This window comes from Netta rufina (assembly GCF_964035555.1).
Source record: "Netta rufina genome assembly, chromosome: 1".
Taxonomy (NCBI): Eukaryota; Metazoa; Chordata; class Aves; order Anseriformes; family Anatidae; genus Netta; species Netta rufina.
This window is the reverse complement of record NC_140123.1, coordinates 100,065,180-100,085,772: the sequence shown is the minus strand read 5'-3', so window position 1 is coordinate 100,085,772 and position 20,593 is coordinate 100,065,180. Positions and strand designations below refer to the sequence as shown.

Here is a 20,593-nt window from a genome sequence, read left to right as displayed (position 1 = left end):
TGTCCCTACATTTCCGTTCCTTTTTCCTGTTGACCATGGAGCGAAACTTTAATTCTGAATGATGGCAATCTCAAATCACTATCTGTTTAAAAGCAAGTACGCAGGGCTTATAGAGGCTCCAAATCTCAATCAAGATGCAAACCAACTCTCTCTATGGCAATCAATTCATCAGTCAGATAAGATCTCTTCACCATATAATTTGCTTTATAAAAAAATAAATTATTCATAAGATATCAGAAATTACCATCACGATTTATGTTTATTCTGAATTAAATAATTTTACATTGTTGCACCAAAATATAACTTTGCTTTAGGAAGCACTAAAACTTGATAAATTAGTTACTGAAACACACTCCACTCTTAACTCCTATGAAGTTTTCCTTTTAAAAAATCCAAACCTTCTTATTTACACACTTAAAAACATAAACAACATTTCTACATATTTCAAAGCTTGCGAATAGGCCTGTGAGATGGTTGCATCATCACTGTGTTATAGTGAATCAAAAAGACAGTATCTAAATAAGCCTATTTGAAGTCTTAACCTAGTCGGACATTAAAATAAATACCCTTATTTTATGTGTACCTTGAAGGACATGTAGCGATATTTGACTTGTACTGAAATCTAGAATTCTAACAAATTGCCTTACAACAGACAAATATGCAGTAAAAGGCGATGTATTAAAAATGCATCTTAAATATTGTATTTCAATGACAACTGTCATTGTCTCTGTGGAAGATTCAGCATTTGTTCTGTGCTTACAAATTAGTAATTTGTAAATTTGCTCTTACATTAGTAAGATCAAAGTAGGAAAGGAGGGTCCCATTAAAGAGTTTTTAGTCAAATCTTTGCTGATGACACAGCATGTTGTCTCAAGCTTTGTCAGTTAAGGAAGACTTCAGTTACCTTAAGAGACTGTTCAACTACCCACATTAAAGTACTATCAGTAGCAAGCAAGCAATTCAGAGAGAAAACACTCTAAGATCAACTTACCTGTAATAATGTTGGGCTTCGGTGGCATGCTGAATTCGTACAATGTTGGTTCAGAAAAACCCAGTCTGTTGGCAGCTGTAATTTGTACTTCATAACCCATGGTCCACTGAAGATGCTCTAAGATGATGTGGTCTTTACTACCCTGTACTTTTTTCTCTAGCCACTGATCTTCCTTATCTTTCTGTAAAGATGCAAATAGTTTAAATTCTCAAAAATTCTTGCATTATTTGTCTAAAACATATGTCTACAAAAATAATTTAAAAAATAGTTTTATTTCCGAAGACTATGAACATCCCAGTCATCTATTTTTGGAGTTCTGAGTACTCAGGCTTTTTTTAATTTTGTCTGTTCCTAATCATTCCATAATATGAATTTATGGATGTTGTTGACAATTATTTTTCAACCAATTTGGGCTGTATTTGTATTTTGCACAAATACACTTTTCAGTGTGGGGAACAGCAGGATAATTATTTACAATTTCTGCTAAGAATAAATTTTGTAAAAGTTTATTTTATACAGATGTTGCAATTACATTTTGCTCAACGTTCTTTAAAAGAAATTTCCCATTGAAACCAAGCCTGAATAGCTCACGAATGCAAGCTGTGCTTATATTATACAACTAGTTATATACCGAGTACATAAACTGCAGCAGTATGTTGTACTACAGTAACATATTGCAAACCAGGCTGTATGCAATAATATAAACAGCATTAAAAGAGTATGCAGTCCTATGTTTATGCTGGTGAAAGGATACATTTAAATCAGTGAGATAGAACCATAGAGAAAAAAGAGTTCTGATAATGCAGAACTCTGTTTCCACAAAGGAAACAAATGAGGACTTAGGAAGGAACCTGACCTCTGGCATTTCATAGATTTGGACTGCTTACCTTCGCAATCTCTTCTTTTAGTATTTTTAGAGCATAATATATTTTAATTATTCCTTATGCAAATGAGAATTAGAAAATAATTAATAAAAAAAATAATAATATATACTGGGAAGCACTCCAGCCATCATGCTCAAAGGAGTTCAGTAATGGTAAGAATCCATGCAGTTCTGTTTTTACAAAATTTAGTGCCAAAAACTATGGCTGAGAGCCAAATCTTGGCCATCCAGCCTATACAGCAACACAGTCAATAGCTGTCTGAAGAAAAACACCTTTCAAGTAGAGAGTATAGCTTTTTGCTACAGACAACTATCCATCTCAGTAGCTTATATTTAGGATCTTTGCTGAAGCATCTTGCTTTTGACTGATACAAATGTCAAAGAAAACAGCATCTAAATTTGACAGTTCAGGGCTCAGTCATGCTACATGCCTGTTCTTTTTGTCCCCAGTCTCCAGAAAATAGACTGACATACTGAGAACCCTTAGGTGCACTGCTGCAATAACTTATTTTCTACCAGCACTGTGTGTTGACTCCTCCATATTGACTTTGCCTTATGTTAAAGCCTTCCTGCTCCTTCTACACCTTCATTGACACTTGGTAGTCCTGAGAATGGTTACACTAAAACATCTTTTCAGGAACATAAGTAGCAAGGTGCAAGTGGATACAGCAGTGGACCCACCAAAAAAAAAAAAAAAAAAAAAAATCAGAATGGTAGTTAACAAGTCATGTAAAAAAAATAAATACCCTACAGTAAAAATAGTTTACCCATCATATAATGAAACTGATATTTTCTATAAAAAAAAAAAAAAACAACAAAAAAACCTGTTTTCTAAATAAAGTTAGTGTTAGACCTCACAGATAACTTCTCTTGCAATTATCTGATGTGCCACTAAGTGAACCACTTACATTTACATTCCGCTGAGTGAATCCATTTATACTTTCACACCAAACTAATTTTTCAATTTGTATTTTTATTGTATTTTTGTGTAACACCAATGATTTAAAAAGAATTAATACAGTATGAAAAGAATTAATCTCAGTATGTACATGTAAATACTTATTAGTAATGTCAGGAGCAGCATTGTTGCGTTTCAGTGGCTGTTTGAATTTTGAATTTTTCTAACTCCTCCAAAAAAAATAATACACCTGTTGATATTCCAAAGAATATCAATATGAGAAAATTAGAAGGGGAGTTCATGATTTTGGTGCATGAACGTATAGCTGTGTGAATGTATTAAGGAATTCTGAAGAAAATATAAATCACGGAAGGAGAAAAAACACACTAAAATTGGAAAATAAATATTCAAGCTAACATGGTTTCTGCAGGTGGAAAAGGCTGCATTGCAAACAGATATATATATTTTGAAAACAAATGGTAGAACTACATGTAGCGAACAGAATGAGGTTTGGAAAGAAAACTGTACAGGTTTCTGTATGAGGATGCTCCTCTACAGACATAAAATTAAGTGACAAAGCAGTTGTTCTATGGTTTGGTCAGGTGAAGAATAATGAAAGAGCTGGAATGTAACAGGATACCTGCACGCTATGCCAGGGAAGTGACACCTTAAGATTAGTTGAAAGTGAAGCCTACTGGGTGGACTGAGATAATTGAAAGAGACAGAATCCAAGCACTGAGCTCAAAGACATCAAAGTGTTTTATGAAGAGTGACAAGCACAAGATGGGAGAAGAAGAATAAAGAAAGTATCTGGAAAGCAAGTTGTCTTCTAATGATGAACAGAGCAAGTCTTCTAAAATACAGTCTACTTTTGGCATCTTAAAGACAAAGAACAACTGGAATGTCATCAACTCTAGCAGTTATTTCACATGCATTTTCAAGTACTTTTTACTAAGTAGAGCTCAGTAATGTGTTGAGATTTATTTTACCATTAGAGTAAAAATGCATAAAGAATGAGAAAACAAAAGTCTGTCAGTTAAATCTTCCTACAAATCTCCCTGTTTATCCTTTAATTGGTAGATTAAAGATCAAAAAAACAGAACTATAAAAGAACACTTCAACTTTATTAGGCTGTTCTATTATTAATATTGCTTAAAATTTATAGGAAGCTCTACAAATGCACAGTGTTTTACACCAAATGAAAGGAACTCTGAAATCATGAACTGCAGTCTAATTTGAGGGGTGAGTTAATGTAAATGCCTTCAATCATCATTTAGTATTAGTAGTTGTATCATTAATATGTATCAACAAATCCACATTTTCAGAAACTGCAATCAGATCTGCAACCTCAGAGATTCAACTGTTCCTTCATTTGCATTTTGGTTTGTTTTCTATAAAGCCCAAATACTCCTTTACAGAAGGTCATTGATGCTGTGACACTGACAAATGAGTGTCAATTCATTTGGGGGATTCTCACTGCCCACTTCCACTACTCTTAAGCCTTAAATTTACATCACAACCTTTAATTCACACTGCACGTTTCCCAGGATCACTCCTCAGTTGAAGCAAACCTGCCACAATGCCACAGACTAAAGTGGATAAACTAAAATTATGATTATTTCTTAAATATCTACAATGTCTTAAATACTGTCTTTAAATATAAGCATCGATTTAATTTTTCTCAGAAGTGCTTAGGAGCCAGATTTGTAAGACAACTATGAGTAACCTACACACCTAAATACCTTGACAAAAAAGGAGTAAACAAACATCTTAACACTCCAGTCTACTTGACTGCTTCTCAAAATCAAGGTCACATCTAATAACAGTGAAAGTAAAGCCAATCCGCTGTTTGGCCACGTAACTATTTACTAGTCTAGAAAATAACATCTCTCTGTTTAATGGCCATTTTATATTATACCTAAGATTACATTCTCTAGGAACTTGTAAAAAGCGATTAACTCCTTCCAACCTTTCCTCTCCAACTTCCCTGAACTGTCGCACTGAAAATTCAGCTCAAACAAGCTTGGTCAATGTGATAATAATAATAATAAAAAAAAAAAAAAAAAAAAAAAAGGCAGGAGGTGCCACACTATCTTGAAAGCCAATAGAGGAAAAAAAAAAAAAAAAAGAAAAAAGAAATACTCATGGAAAACAATCTGACTGTTTAAAACTTCACAAGAACTCATCACATTAGAATGGTATTTTATAGGTCTGGGTGGTGTTTTAGAAAAGGCAATACAAGATGAATGCCAAAGAAAACACAAAATGGCTGCTAATGTATCTAGTGTTAAAACGCACAGAAAGTTCAAGGGTCTGGCATGTAAAGTGGAACTTTGAGATTTAAAAAAAAATGGTTTATGGCAGGTATCTCAGGGTGGGAGTGGCTGAGATATTCTCTCCATTTAAATTATGCATGTTCTACAAGTCTTTTTCTAGAACATATCATCAGGCAACAAAATGAACACAGTCATCCATCAACAAACAAACACAACTGAAGCACATGATCAGAAATCTAACAACTGTCAGTACCAAAATTCAGAGCATTAACAGTAACACTCTCACAGGTCAACATGGGTAGCAGCTTTTAGGCCTGCAAAAGCTAATCGCACTGGTTTTATTTCCTCCAGATTTCATTATGGATGCAAAATGAGATTAAAAGAAATTTTATGCTGTTACTGTTTTTCAAAATAAGATTTTATGTAATTTTCTTGCCTCTACTTAAAAGCATATAACCATAAAAGATGGATTTTTTTGTTGTTATTTCATTCTAATTCTAACTTTTTACCAAAACTTGGCATTAAAAGTAACCGCAACGTCCTCTTTTCCCCATCTTACTTTTGGCATTCTGTGACCCGAACATATAGAAAAGAATTCCCTTTTACAATCACTAAGAAGCCTATTTCAAAACTCGCCTTTTAAGCATTACAAAATTCAATTCAGGATATGGTACCAAATTCATAATTGAAGTCTTGGAACCAATCTTTGCAACATAATACCATATGCAGACAACATAAAACACCAAGCACAAATTCACAAATGCAACATGTGCAGCTACAGAATATCCACTGTCAAAAGACATTTGAGCAATAAGCAGGTACTCTTGCTTGCGACGTGTGAGTCATGTAAGTGATTATTCCCATACGATGATCACGCACTGTTTGCATGCTGTTTCTAGTGCCTTAAGCTGTGTGACACCTTCCATTTGTTGCTTTGTAGCCTCCCTTTCCCAATCAGGTCTGTGCCTGTTACACACTTCTCCTGAGCTGCTGGGGCAGTTTCTTCCCTGTATCCCAAATGTTCTGTTCTTTAATTCCTCACTCTTTGCTTTATGTAACTCCATGCTATAATCTCTTCAGCCATTCCCACTAGCTTTTAGTTTACTTCCCTCATACTTGGAAGATCACACAGCAGATAGTAACTGTTTACAAATCCAGTACACAGTTCCCTAGCAATTTACATGTATAAAGCTTAATTTCCATTGTGCGACACCAGCACCTTATCATGTGTGCCCCAACCAACATTATCAGTGCCAAAACAAAGAATGACCAAAGGAGAGCCCAAGTGGGTCCTTATTAGAACTACACAGTTACTATGAGAACTGTGGCTGGGGGAGCACCTCCTTCTGCACTGGACAGGATGTGTGTCTGGGGACGCTCCTCTTCCCAGCCGGCTTCTTTCTCCCTCTCTTCCTATTCACTCCTAAGATAACTTTGAAGACAAGGTACGCCATCAGCTTTGGACTCCATTAGTAAAGCTTTGTAAAACTCAACTTTGTACAGCACAAATTGAGAGTCAAATTGAGACTCAAATTGAGTCAAATTGAGACTGCTATTCACAAAAACTGCATGATACTTACTTACCTGAAATACAACACAAAAAGGGAGACTTCTTGTTATTTGATTACAGAAAGTAAGCCCTGCCCATAACATGAAGCAGGAAAAATGTTAGGAAAGCAAAAGTTAGCAAAAAAATAAAAAAGAAAACTTACCAGTATTCCTAGACCAGGCTATAATATTTTCTACAATATCTTAAATCCTATCCTACTCCTAATTTTAAAAGATCTTTATAAAACTTAAGCATGAAGGAACTAACTCAGTAAGACATGAGCTGTTATGAAACACAAAGAAGAAAAGCCATTGATATGTAGCTTGTTATCTAATATGCTGTTAAAACATAGAAGCAAATACACTGGTCCAGGTGCTAGTAATGAGGCTGGCAAGAGCTATAGAAAAGTCAGTTACATACGACCAATGAGGAAGATAGAAAGGAAGCAGTCAACAGATAATTAAGACCTTTAAATAGCATCCATTCATTCTGATTAAAACACCAAAAAATTACCGTGCTTTTTTGTTGTAAGAAGACCTTTAATTTAGTCAAATTGCTTTTTCAATTGGAAGCTTAGGGAGATATGGATTTCAGCTCCAAGTAAAAGCTATCTCCTGTAACCTATTATGTTTCCAGTTACTGCTTAAATTGTACATTTATCTTTCAACAATAAACAAGAAAAATGACATTCTATTCTGTAATATTGTTCCTTAGTCAAAACACTTGATCAAAGTCATGTTTCCAAAGTTATTCAGGATAGATCCAAAATCATTTAACTTACTTAAACGACAGAAACAGATTAAATTCCTCACCTTGCATATATACATGATATCCATACTTTGATGCTAAATTTATTTAGCAAATAATTTAGGAAAATCATTTTACATGCCAGGTTAAGCACTTGGATAATCCCAGAGCTAACATCAAAACGTGGCATTTTAGGAAACATAAGGAAATGTGACAAAAATTATTACAAAATAAGGAGCTTTTTTTTTTTTTTAAATACTAAAATTCTGCATTTAGTTTATCAAAATGTGCTAATTTCTACAAAGTATAGTCTTCACTAAATTCTGTTTAATTTGTTTAAATATTTGGTGTTATATATCCAATCTCTTTCAGACTCTTGAAGTGGGTATATAAATCTCCTACTTTATACTCTGGTAAAATATTTTCTTCCTGGGTCTGGTCAGATAAAAGTGGTGTAATCTTTCAAAAAAAATGCAAGGAAGCTATTAGAAAATGCATACTTTTGAATTCATTTCATTGATTTTGCCAGCTGTAGACTTACTTCTGCAGTGCAAATATTTCTGAATATAGTATATCCGGAAAGATATTTCAGGTGCTTTTATTAAAATATAATTTTAATTAAAATATAATACTTTTAAATAGAAAAATACAAAGAAGACATCATTCACTGAAAAATAAATTAGACCGTGCAAGAAATACTGTATTCTAAACTTGCCAGATTTGACAAGAGAATGACAAATCAGACACCAGCTGAGAGACTATTAGTCTCTCTATGCAAGGGGAGTGTTAAAGAACTGGTATATAAACTGAAACTTTTGAATGTCCTAGCAATTAATAAATTACTGGGCTTTTGATATTTTAAAGTGAACTTTGGAATCTAGAAAGATTAATTAATCTCCTTTAAGATTAATTAATCTCCTTTAAAATGAATATGGAACACTGAAAACAGCATCCTACCTCTAGGATGCTATCTGTAAATGCATAGTTATTACAGATGATTAACTTGCTTTTCAAACAGCCTTTAATTATGTAACATTGATGTCTGCTAATTGACATCTCTTTTGAGAGCTGAACATGGAAGTTCCTCATTTACCATGTAACAAAACAGAAAACATGGAAGTTTTCTTATTAGAAAGAACCTTCAGTTACACCTTTAGGAGGAGCAGGGTGTTTTTCGTTCATTCTTTCATTCTTATATTCTTTTTTTTTTCTTTCTTTTTTATATTATGTCTATATAATATAACCTAGTCTCTATAATATAACCTAGTCCGAAAAGAAAACACACTACACTATACCCGAGATTATTTTTCTTCTTTTCTTTTTGTAGTATGCAAACTGTTTTGTTATGTTTCAAATAATATCAGCAACCGTCTCTACATTAAAAGCAGGTATTACTAAGCAAAACTTGCCTAGTTTGATTCACTGAAATACTTACACTTCTGTATTTCACAATATATTCCAAAATGGGGGCACCTCCATCATCTTGTTTAGTTATGCTAAGTTTAAAACTCTTGCCACTTCCTGGTTGTCCGTGAATTGATGGGGGGCTTGGCTCCCCTAAATAATGGAAAAAAAAAAAGTGGATAAAAATAATTTAGCAGTGACAACCTCAAATTACTAGTGGGAGCTTGTCTATAATCAAAATCTTTAAAATCAGCATGACTCTTCCACGTTCTGTAGAGTTTCTTGAACATGTGTTAAATGTTTTGCTTAAAGTGTGTTCTAAACTAGGTTAATAATTTCACACAAGGAAACAAAATGATATCAAGTATGAAAGAGGGATCAGATTCTTTGAGACTTTCTGACTTTTTACACTTTCAAATGTAATTTACTTCAGAAATGATTTAGCCATCAATTCAGCAAGGCTGGAAAGCTGCTACTCACACTGAAATTTACGAGTAACACAGAAAAGCATTCTTAGCATTAAGCATGAGCTTTAGTCCTATATCCCAGATCTGAACTGTAATAAGTATTAGATAAGTTGACTTTTCAGTAACTGTGTCAAGACAAAATTAGATGTTTTTAAAGTAGTCTATTTAAAGAATGAATGTAAAGAATAACATTTTGAAAAGAAGAAAAAATTTCTCTGTAATGGAAGGAGAAAAATAATTTTAAACATACAATTGATGGGTTAATTGCCAGCTTTAATCACTTTGCTAATGACATTTCACAGACCAATTATAATTTCTACATATGATGCCTATTGTAAAATTTCAAATGAGGTCTTAAATTAACACCTCGTAGTTGCATTCTATTCAAAATATTTGTAGGTTTTCACCCAGAGATATCTTGTTACCTTAGAAGCATTTATAATATTTGTTATATTTGTGTTTATCTCTTGTCAAGGGAAAAAAAAAATATATTTAAATCTCATCACAGATTTTTCTAGCTTTCTGTCAGGTAATATATGTAATCAGTTCTATCAATTTCTATTGCTTTTCTACCAAGTATATGAATAATAGCAAATATGCTATATGAATAATAGCAAATTATTCTGTCATATAGTATATTTAGAATATACATATTCTTTAAACAAAAATAAATTTGAAAACTGACAAGTTACAGGTTTTGGACAGAAGAAACTTGCCAATATGAATATTGACACAGAACAACATAGAAATATTTTGTGTTATTTCTAGTTGCATGACTATTATTGTTCATTCCATTAGGGGCAGTATTCTTAGCTATACTTAGTAACATCTTACTCTGAAACCAGTTGCTGATGTATTTTCGTGTATCTACCTGAGCAGTCCTATCTGTAGGTCCTTTATTTTTAATTCTTCATCTGTGTTTCATTTATTAATTATTCTTTTCTGTTTAAAATTAATTTGGGGAAATAATTTTCATTAAAATCTTTAATCGTTAAATCTGAATTTCTTGTCTCTAAAGGTTATAAATATTGAATTGGCTTTGTATCATTTGCCACTTTCATATCATAGTTAAAACAATGCATTCTTATTATTTTTCTACAGCTTAAGGTTTTTGTTTTAGACTTGATAGTTGCAAAACTTGTAGTAGCATGATCTGCTGGGAGAATGTCTCCAGAAAGGGCTAATTAATTTCTCCCAGATGTGTGTAATACTCTGTGTGTAAATGAGAAAAAGTCCTTCATCTAGTATATTTCATGTTCTGTGCTCTTGAATATAACATGAAGATTTGTCTATGTCTTAAAAATACAAATAATTTAAGTCCATCCAATTTTAACTTAATTCATATTATTTGTTGGAGAGGATAAGAGAAACAAAATTTCATAAACATAGAGAAGACTGATGTTATATGCTGCTTCACAGTGTAAAAATGTAAACCATATTATCCACAGTGAATCATACTTGAAATTATTAGCAACATACTCAAGTAAGAATTTACATTTTTATTTAATAGCACAAGTATTACTCACGGACAGGTAAGGTCTGAAATATCTCAATTTTGCTATATTCTCCTTGCCCTTTTCCATTTACAGCAGCTACCTTGATTTCATATGTTGTATTTGGTTCCAAATTGCTGAGAACAACCATTGCTAAAGGAAAGGGAAAAAATACAGAAACAAAATTTGATGAAGCAATGCATTTTTAAAAAGCCATACATTTTTTATTTTTTTTTGCTTTACCTGCTTTACTCGGAGTCCAATTTTCAAATAGTTTAATTTCAATTCCAGTGGTTTCAAACTTAGCTGTTTTTCTGAGTGCTAATAGTACCATTTTTTTTTTTTCATCTGCATGCAAACGTTGTGAATGAGAAATTCAGGCTTCTGGAGGAATTTGATGTCAGTGTTATAGAAGTCATAGGCAATAATTAAGGAGCTTGATGAGGGATTGCTATTTTGTGTTCAGACTGTGAGCACAGGAGACACAAATCTGGCTCCAACTTGGCAATGGGCATCTGCTGCATGTTCAAGCCATATGCAAACAGTTCATGACTTGCCAGTTCTCCCTTACTGGAGAGCAGTAATAACCATCCTTTGTCTATACTCCTGGATGCAGCTATAGTGAATTACTGGTGGTGCTATGCTCAGACAGTTCAACCTAAAATGACAGGTGCTTATGATGATCAAAGGAAAAGTTCCAAGTTACCTACTAAGGATTTGAAAGTGAATTAAGTATGTTCGTAGATACTCAGGAAGAGGTGTATGGAAATGCATGTTACATTATAAAAAAGGAGTGTTTTGGGAAGCAAATGTGTTCAAATTTTGGTCTTACAGTTTTCCTGTAACTTGGGAGACAATACAATCCCTTCCTCTACTCCTCAAGTGATTTCACATAATCACAGAACCATTTAGGTAGGAAAAGACCTTTAAGATTGTCAAGTCCAACCATCCAAGTTTCCTAACATGTTTTTCAGTAAGTACCATGCTTTTAAAAATCAAGACTCAAGCCTTGGCAGCAATATTTCACAGAACCTGAACATGTCACTAGAACACTGCCTGTGAATGCCATCAGAAGCAGAAAAAGAGGCAGAGAATGTTCCCCAAAATAATATTGTACAGCTCTAAGAAAAGTGTTGCTGACAACGCATAGCAACAAATCCAGAAACAAAATGCAGAAAAAAGATATTGAGTTCCAAGATCCTCTATGGGAATGCAGTACTGCACATTACCATAGTAATGTAAATTACTAATACCAACACTGAATATGCACATGGAAACTTAGATCCATAAAGAGGTCTTGGACCATTACCCCGTCTTTGCGAAAAAGGTTCCTTTTGCTGTCTCCACAGAAATTGACCGCTTGCTGTTTGCCAGCTCTCAACTCCCCAGATGTCAGATTCATATCAGGGAATGGACATAAACTGGATGGACATTAGTTGAAGCACAACAATATTCGTCTTACCCAGAAAAGCGGATGCTGTGTTATCTTACAAGAGGAAACAGAACTTCAGCCAGTAGTCTCTTTCTCAGTTTTTTAAGGAAACTACTTACTTTTTTTCAATATGAAGTAGTATTTCAACAGCTGCTTTACGTTTACTTTTCTATATTTGATGAAAGGAGAATTATTTGTCAGCACTCTTACATTCTTTTGACTCCAGATTTACTAGAATTTCTATTTATTTTGTTTCTGCAGCAGACACAGGTCCCATTACATGTGGAGCTAAAGGGATTTAATGAAATTTGGAGAAACAGTAACTTCCACATTTCACACTTTATTATGAGCACTTTGCATGAATTTGCCACTAAAAAAATAATAACCATTTTATTGTAAACAAAACAGTAGAATTGTTTGCTTTCCAGCACGCAATCATTTTAAAGAGATTTAAAAATATCAAACCATAAAGTATAACCATTTTGTGAAAAAACAAAATACCACCATGAGAATAAGAATCAAATTTGGAGAAGAGAAGGATTATGACATATAACTTTCAGCTATGGTAAGATGGAATTTAAAACCTCAACCAAGCAGTAGCTGTGTTTGGCTTGCTTTTCAGCCATGATTATTTTCCAAGGCTGGATAATTTCATTGAAAAGAAACCTTAGGGCATACTAAAAATTAGTGTTACTGTAAATGCTTTTAAAATTTAAATAACATCAAAGTATGGATATGAGTCTACGCTTAATAAAACACGAACGTGTTAACTACATAAAACCTAAGGATCCAATTCTATAAACACTTGAGTGACTCCTGGGGCCCATCTAAATGAATGAAATTACTTATATATGCAGTATTTAAAGAATTAGCGTCTACTTTATAATCCCCTGAACAGCACTATGTGTCTGGATACAATGATTCTTACAAATACATTTATGAAATTAACCCAACTAAATCTGATGGCATAATATGCCCTCAAAAACTAGAACCACTTGGTATCAGCGATGACATGATGTGGACATATTTTATAAACAGGAGAAAAGTTATAAGCATGTTCTCCAGGAAAGCAAAGCAAAGAACCATAACTGATCAGAATACTTTAAATACTCCAGTTGAAAACCTAGAATAATTGAGAAAGATTAAGGAACTATCCCATTTTATGTCACAAAAATGCAGGGTTTAAAAGTAATCTAAGAGCAGTGAAAGTTTTCACTGCTTATTAAGTGTTTTACATTTTTGAAATATGTTTAGAATGAAAGCAAATACTTAATAAAATAATTTGACTTTTTTTTTTTTTTTTTTTAAGAGATGTACCTGTCCTTGTATTATTTGTTACAAAATCAACGTACTCATCTGTCCATATGCAAATTAAACTCTTAGAGGAGCCCATAGTCCTGGCCACAATGGATGTTTCAGTTTTCAATGATCATTGAAGTAATTGCCAGTAAAATTTCAAATCATATTCTGAAAGAAATATGGGAATTTCATTTTCAGTATATGAATGTGAAAAAAATAGTCCACTGCATACCATATGTGTGAATTATGCCATTGGCACGTTCACTGGCATACATCACATCCCAAAGAACTGACGTTCTTTAATCACATTGAGTCTTTTTGTACTTCCTCTATCTATCTGATTCTGTTTTTATATTGTCTTCCTAATCACAGCATCTTCATGCTTTCTCTGAAGCATTCCATTTTAATTTTTCTGGGATTATTCACAGTTACGTTGAAGAGTAGACTTGGAAGAACTACTCCTATTAGAAGGAATAACAGAAGATTTTCTTCTGAACTCTGTAGGCATTGCAGAGCTCAAGTACCATGCTGCTCAACAGCATTTGTACTTTCAATTTTTAAGAAGACAGATAGGGAGGCTGAAAATCACTTGGTACTCTTGCAGGAGATCATGACACAGCAAGTTACCAGTATTATGGTTTTATTTTCTTATACTGTATAGAGAGTTTAAAACAGAAAAAAAAAAAAAATATATATATATATATATATATATATTTGGAGAAGTTATGCAAGAAATAGTGTTTCAATTCTGTAGCAAATTATTTTTAAAAAGCCAGAACAACCACAGAGAATTAAAACTCACCAAACAGAAAAATTAATTCCGACTTGGTCTGTGACAAGAAACATAAAGATTATGTAGTATTAAAAATAAAGCCCTTGCTTTTTACTATATAGAGTTTTCTAACTTGCAAGCAGATCTAAACCATTAAAGGATGAATGCACTACAGAAAAAAAGAAAGAAAAAGCCACAAAAAATTGAATATTAGATATTAGATAGAATGGATAGACCAAAATTCAGAAATCCATACTTAATAGTCTAACTATTTCAAATGCTGAGTATAAGCTTTTCAGATAGGTAAGTTTTATTGCAGAATATTAACTGCTACCAAGATGAAACATACGAAAATGATATCTGATGATTTGCTGTGAAATAAATTGTACCATAAATCCGACTCAGTAAAAACAAAACAAAAATCAACAACTTCTTTTCTAGTCCAGTGGTAGGTTGTTTACATTACCTTATAAAACAATTAGATGGGAAATGCCTGGTATATTAAATTGTGTTTTCACCAAAGGAAATCTGGCTCAGAAATCTTTAAGAACTGCAATATATTACATAAGCCACCACCAAAGTAAGGAAGTTTGAGGAACTAATAGTGTAGTTACACTACATTAATCCCAAAGTAGATCTTACATGAGGTTAATTAACAGAAATATTACATCAATACCATTGGAGGGCTACCTGTTGCATAGAAAAATGCTCTTCTTCTAGTTTTGATTTCAATTATTTGAGGATGACAGCTCTAACTTAAGTAGGACATAAATTTATTTTGAAACACAGTAGCTGAGACACATCATGCTGAAATATCATCTTCAGTAATAAATATTTCAGATAATGGCAGCAGTGCAAAATTTCTGTCAAAGAAGCATTACAGATTCTTTGAAGGATTTTTCTTATTTCTTTCCCTCTAGTCTGAATCTCCATTACTTATGCAGACTGAATTCAGTGCAGGTTAATAAGTGCAGTGTTTCGATTCAGCTAAATTTTGTTGCATCTTTTACTTATTTTTGATAGTCATTTTTGACTATCTCAAGGAAAACCTGAGTCCCCTGGAAATACCTGAATCTCTTTCAGAGGAAAAAATGAATAGCATTTTTCACGGACCTTAAACAGTTTTCTCTTTGTGGAGATAACTCAATTTCTTTTAAGAAAAGAAGAAAAAGGACATGGGGGAGAGCAGTGAGGAACCCAAGATAGTAGGACATGGGAGGAGAGCAGTGAGTAACCTATGGTAGCATAGTATTAAGGTTCTGTACAAATGCATCCTGTATCTGCAGATGTCACACATTGTGAGGAATTTCTCTCTGAATCTGTCTCCTTGTCATGAGTGACATATTTTTGTTTAATTTACATGTTTTCACAATAGAAGGAAGGGCATAAAAGATATTTTTCTACCCGAGGCTTACAGAGTTAGATCACAGACTTGTTGGCAAAATGAAGTTAGAACTTGCCACAGGCAGAGAAATACAGGAAAAACAACATAAAAACAGTTTTTGCAACACAATAAGCAACATTTTTATTCATATGCAGAAATAGTCACGCTGCCTCAGTTCCATCTGTCTGCCTTGCCTAAGTAACAATTAATTTCATAAATACTGATTCAACATCTGGCTATAAATGTCAGAATTCAACTAACACACACACAAAAAAAGAACTATAATAATGAAAACATTTCAAGTGGTACATTATATGGGAAAAAAATGTATATATTGGTAGTCATTCCCACTGATACCAAAATTATTGGCAAAAATTCCATCAATATCTATGGAGACAGGATCAAGGCTTAAGTCATACCCTGATATGTATACTCAGAAAAGCACACAACCATTTTAAAAATCAGAGAGAATGACTCTGTCATCATTATCTGTCTTTGCACTATAACATATGATTATTTCATTCCTTTGCAATAAAGGTTGTAGTGGCTTAATTAATTGTGAATATAAGTTAATTACCTGTGAATAAAGATATATAATATTGTAGGTCAGATATTATTCATGTTACAGAATTAATTATTTCATTATAAAATACTTCGCAGAGGTTGGTATTAAAAGTGCACTTGGTAAAAATATTTTGTGAACAGCCCTCAAAACACAATTACCCTGCTAAACTCCTCCAAATATTGCATTGTATTGGCTAGGATTCTGAGATGCTGGGTTTACAAATTAAACCAGGAAGATCATAGACCTATAGCCATCCAGAAGATTAACTTTGATACCTATTTTTATTGAAATAAAACTAATAAAATGAAATAATCTGGTGGGAGAATTATAGTTATAAAATGTGCGGTGCTATACATTAATGAAAACAAAATAAGCACTACAAACTCCTCAGAAAAGAGCACGTTAGTAGACTGACAACAGAGTTTATAATATATTGAACAAACACGAATTCAGAAGAAGGATTTTATCATTTTACATCACTTACAATGTAGCAATGAATAGGTTGTCTTTAGAAGACTTTCTAACTCCAAGTTAATTTTCTAGTTGATATTTTTAAAAAGCAAATTTCATTTTGTATTTAATCGAAATCACAGCATAGCACAGAGTTCAGAAAAAAAAATAATCCTCAGAGAAACACTTCTGGAACAAAACCTACTGAGATGGATCATTATACCAGTAAATTGTTCACATAACCTGATTCAAAATAGAAACATACTTGCATGAACTGTTTATCAACTGATGCATTTTCTCAAATGCTTTAAGCAAAAAAAAAAAAAAAAAAAAAAAGGCAAGTAGGCATGTAAAATTTTTAGGCCACAGGCTTACAAAATATATTACTACCACTAGTACCAGACCCCATATTATCAGGATATCTTCTTTTAAATTATTGTGTTGGATCTATTTGAATATAGAATGTTCTAGAACAAATTCTGCCACTTGTACTTGGCAGCCTCTTGTCCTATCAACAAGCCTGTGCAACTAGGATTTACTTTTGGTGGATTTTGGTTCTTAACTCCAGTAACATAGAATTTAGATGTTAAACACAAGTTCTAGCTTAAAAAGAAACAAAATCATGCTAATTTTAAGTTTATCCTATTGCTTTCTATAGCTGTACACTTTCATTTGTCCTTTCTTCATCTCCAAGAATTGGGCATGTTACCTACACTGAAATCCTCAAATTATGTTTGGCTAAATCTCCTGCTACAAAGAAAAAAACACAGTCCTTTCATTTAAAATTTGACACAAAATGTTTTTGTTATCCCACTGAAAACGTGTTTGACACTTCAATGACTTTGGCTTTTAAAGAAAACATACCATAGAAAGTTGCCCAAACACAGAACCAATACCTTTGGTTAGATCACTCAAACAGGATATGGAAGATGAGGGTTTAGGATTTAGTTATCTAGTTATTTAGTTAAATCTAGCAGCTATAATCAATCTCAGTTCTTCCTGTTCTTTGGACTTTCTTTTCTTGAAGAACATTTGAAGATATTTCCATGCCCTTTTCCTGATATGTGTGCAAGATAGGGTAGGTCAGGAAACAATACTATTAAAATTTGTATTAGTTTTAATGCTAATGTTTTTAGTGCAATTTTTGCAAAAGCAAACATTCTTTACATAACTATTCTGAAAATTTCTAGAAGAAGTAGATGCTGAGGCTTATTTAGTGTGGTGATAAGAATGCCAAGGGGTGATTGAACAGTCACCTACAGTCCCTTCACAGTGGAATACAAACAGCTGTGTAAGACTTCTCAACAGTGGCGAAGAGAATAATAAGGGCAACAATCATAAGTTGTAGTTTTAGCATGTCCACGCCATACATCAGAAAAAACTTGATCAATGGGAGAGTAATTAAGCATTGAGGAGGTTACACCAAAACAAGAGGGTGAGGAATCTCCATCCTTGAATCTTTGTCTGAATCTCCAAGGATGGAGATTGGACTGACTCAGACAAAGCCATGCCTGACCTGATTCAAAACTGGCACCAGTCTTGCTTCAGGCAGGAGTCCAAACCAGATTCTATACAATTAAGAAGAATGATACCTTGGTTCTTGGAATCCAGTTTTCTTCTCTGCTATAAAACTATTCTACACCTCTTAATTTTAAAGTCCACTGATCTAAGAAACAGACAGCCACTTGCTAAGGCCTACAATTAGTACTTTTTACGAGACAATAAAACATAGAGTAAAATCAATGGGGATTTGGACCGCTACCAGATATTCCCAAAATCCTGCAAAAAGAAGGTATTGTTCAAAATGCTTTCTAGCATATGACTGATGTTCTCAGTATACCAGCAAGAAGGTTCATTATCAAATATTTATGACTGTAATTGCTGCAATTTTAATAGGAGAAATTACACAAAATTCACAGACTTACTGCTAAATATAAAATCTGATGAAGTTAAACCTTTCCATAAATGAAATTTATTTTCTGTAGACATTAATTTTAAAATACTCATATAACAAAAATTTCTAGGTCACTGATACATTATTGGTGATATGAACACATAGACAACAGAATTAAGTCCTCTAAAGTAAGTAGTACTTTATTGAGTGAATATACTATACTTCATTATGCAGTAGAGGAATGACTGTTAATCTCATTGCAGAAGGGCAATTAAGGCTCTTATTAAGATCATTTACATTGTTTCATTCATCCCATTTTTTTCTCTTTTTGAACACCCATCACAGCTAAAAGCACTATTTACTGGAAGATGACCAAGAAAATAAGAGGTTCTTTTAGGGAGAAAAGGGGATCCCAGGGATCCCAATCATTATGAGACTAAATAGTACCTTTTTGTTGGATTTTACCTAAACTTTTAAAAGATGGTGTATATATTCCCCGCCTTATATCAAGGTCTGGCATCAACCCTGAATTAGGGTGACAAGCAAAAGGGCTAAAATGTGATCTCAAATAGATGTTTTATAATGACATTCACCACTGCAAGAAAACAAAGACCTCAATACTGACATCAATATGACTTCAACTTTTTTTTTTTTCTTCTTATATGCAAAGATTATTTTCATTCATAACTTTTCTTCCCTATCCCCTTCCTACATGCTACACTTCATTTCACCAAAGGAGAATGAAGAGTAGGGAGAGAATTGACAAAAACCAGTTTTATTTAATGATATTATGAAATGTAACAGAGAGAGGGCTGTGCTATCTCTTTGTTGCTAACCATTTCGTGTGACAGAAAGAAAACTCCATTCATAGTTACTCCATCATTCAATGACCTTGACAATGCTTACAGAATATTCTGTCCTCTAAGAAGACTGCTGTTTTGTATTACAAAATGTAGATGAAGTTTGTATATGCATAAATATTCCATAAATGTGCTTTACCTTTTTGTAAGCAGATTGGCAATGTAAAACGGATGCAAATGAATACAATACTGATTTGAAAGGCAAAATTTGCAGCTGCACCATGCATCTCACTTATCAGCTATTCACATCTAATATTGCATTGCACAATGCTTTTCTTAACAAGATTTACACTTAGGAGCCAGATCAGCAAGACCTTTATATCGGATCAGCATGTTCACTGCAAATCTACTTGAGAGTGTACCAAAGCTTGAAAAGGTCTAAACAGGGACTAGCCAAGAGTTGTCAGTAAAGCAGGAAAAAACATGAAATCAAGGAAATAAAGGAACATCAGGAAAAAAATGGTGTGTGTTAACTGATTAACTGTTAATAATAATTAACTGACTTTCCACTGAAATTTTTATTAGACGTATTTAATACACACTTCTTCTGATCAAGATATCTTGCATTTCTTTCTATAAATTTTCAAATCTGCATCTTTTTTAAAACCTTCAACATAAATCATGCTTCCTAAAGAGCTGTTGTGAAGTAAATTTTCTAGGTTTTCTTTACTTTTCATGACATTTTATTCACCTTTGAATGTGAAAAGTACATTTCATTCTCCTGATGATTCACGTCTGTATAAAAACCTGAAATACTTAAACCTAGATTTCCCTTTACGCTTCTCACATTCCAGTCTCTCTAATCCATCAATGTAATTTACTTTGAGATATTTATTTCTAATCCAACTTTTCCATCCACACAAGACTTTTAAACCCAAGATTAAGCTGGATGGAGGCCAAAAGTAGTATAGAGACAGAATTAGAGGGATGAATAACTAACATACATGCAGGCATACACACAAACTAATTTGAGTAAGTTTTTTTTTTTCTTACCATTTAAAAGTAATCTATATTGCTTATAAGTTGCACCTGTTCTTTAACATTTTTTTTTTCAATTTTATGACATATTGCAAATTGTATCATGTCATATTATCCCAAGAATTAAGATTTATTAAAATTAAGGGCTTTTTTATTCACACAATTTATTATTGTTGCAAACTATATCATTTTAGCTTGTTAATATATATATGCAGTCCCACCTTCTGATAATTTTCAGAGCTGTTTTAAGT

At 33.1% G+C, this 20,593-nt stretch overlaps 1 protein-coding gene across 1 annotated transcript in view; it reads right to left on the bottom strand.

Annotated features, from left to right (window-relative positions):
- NCAM2 (neural cell adhesion molecule 2) overlaps positions 1–20,593 on the bottom strand; it is a gene marked incomplete at its 3' end in the record, with an annotated part of 282,431 nt that overhangs the window by 35,563 nt on the left and 226,275 nt on the right. The window contains exons 14-16 of the mRNA XM_084305716.1: positions 10,742–10,861; positions 8,780–8,901; positions 992–1,172 (exon numbers count right to left, since the gene is read on the bottom strand). Coding sequence (XP_084161842.1) covers positions 992–1,172; positions 8,780–8,901; positions 10,742–10,861 — 423 coding nt within the window. The remainder of the gene's footprint in view (positions 1–991; positions 1,173–8,779; positions 8,902–10,741; positions 10,862–20,593) is intronic.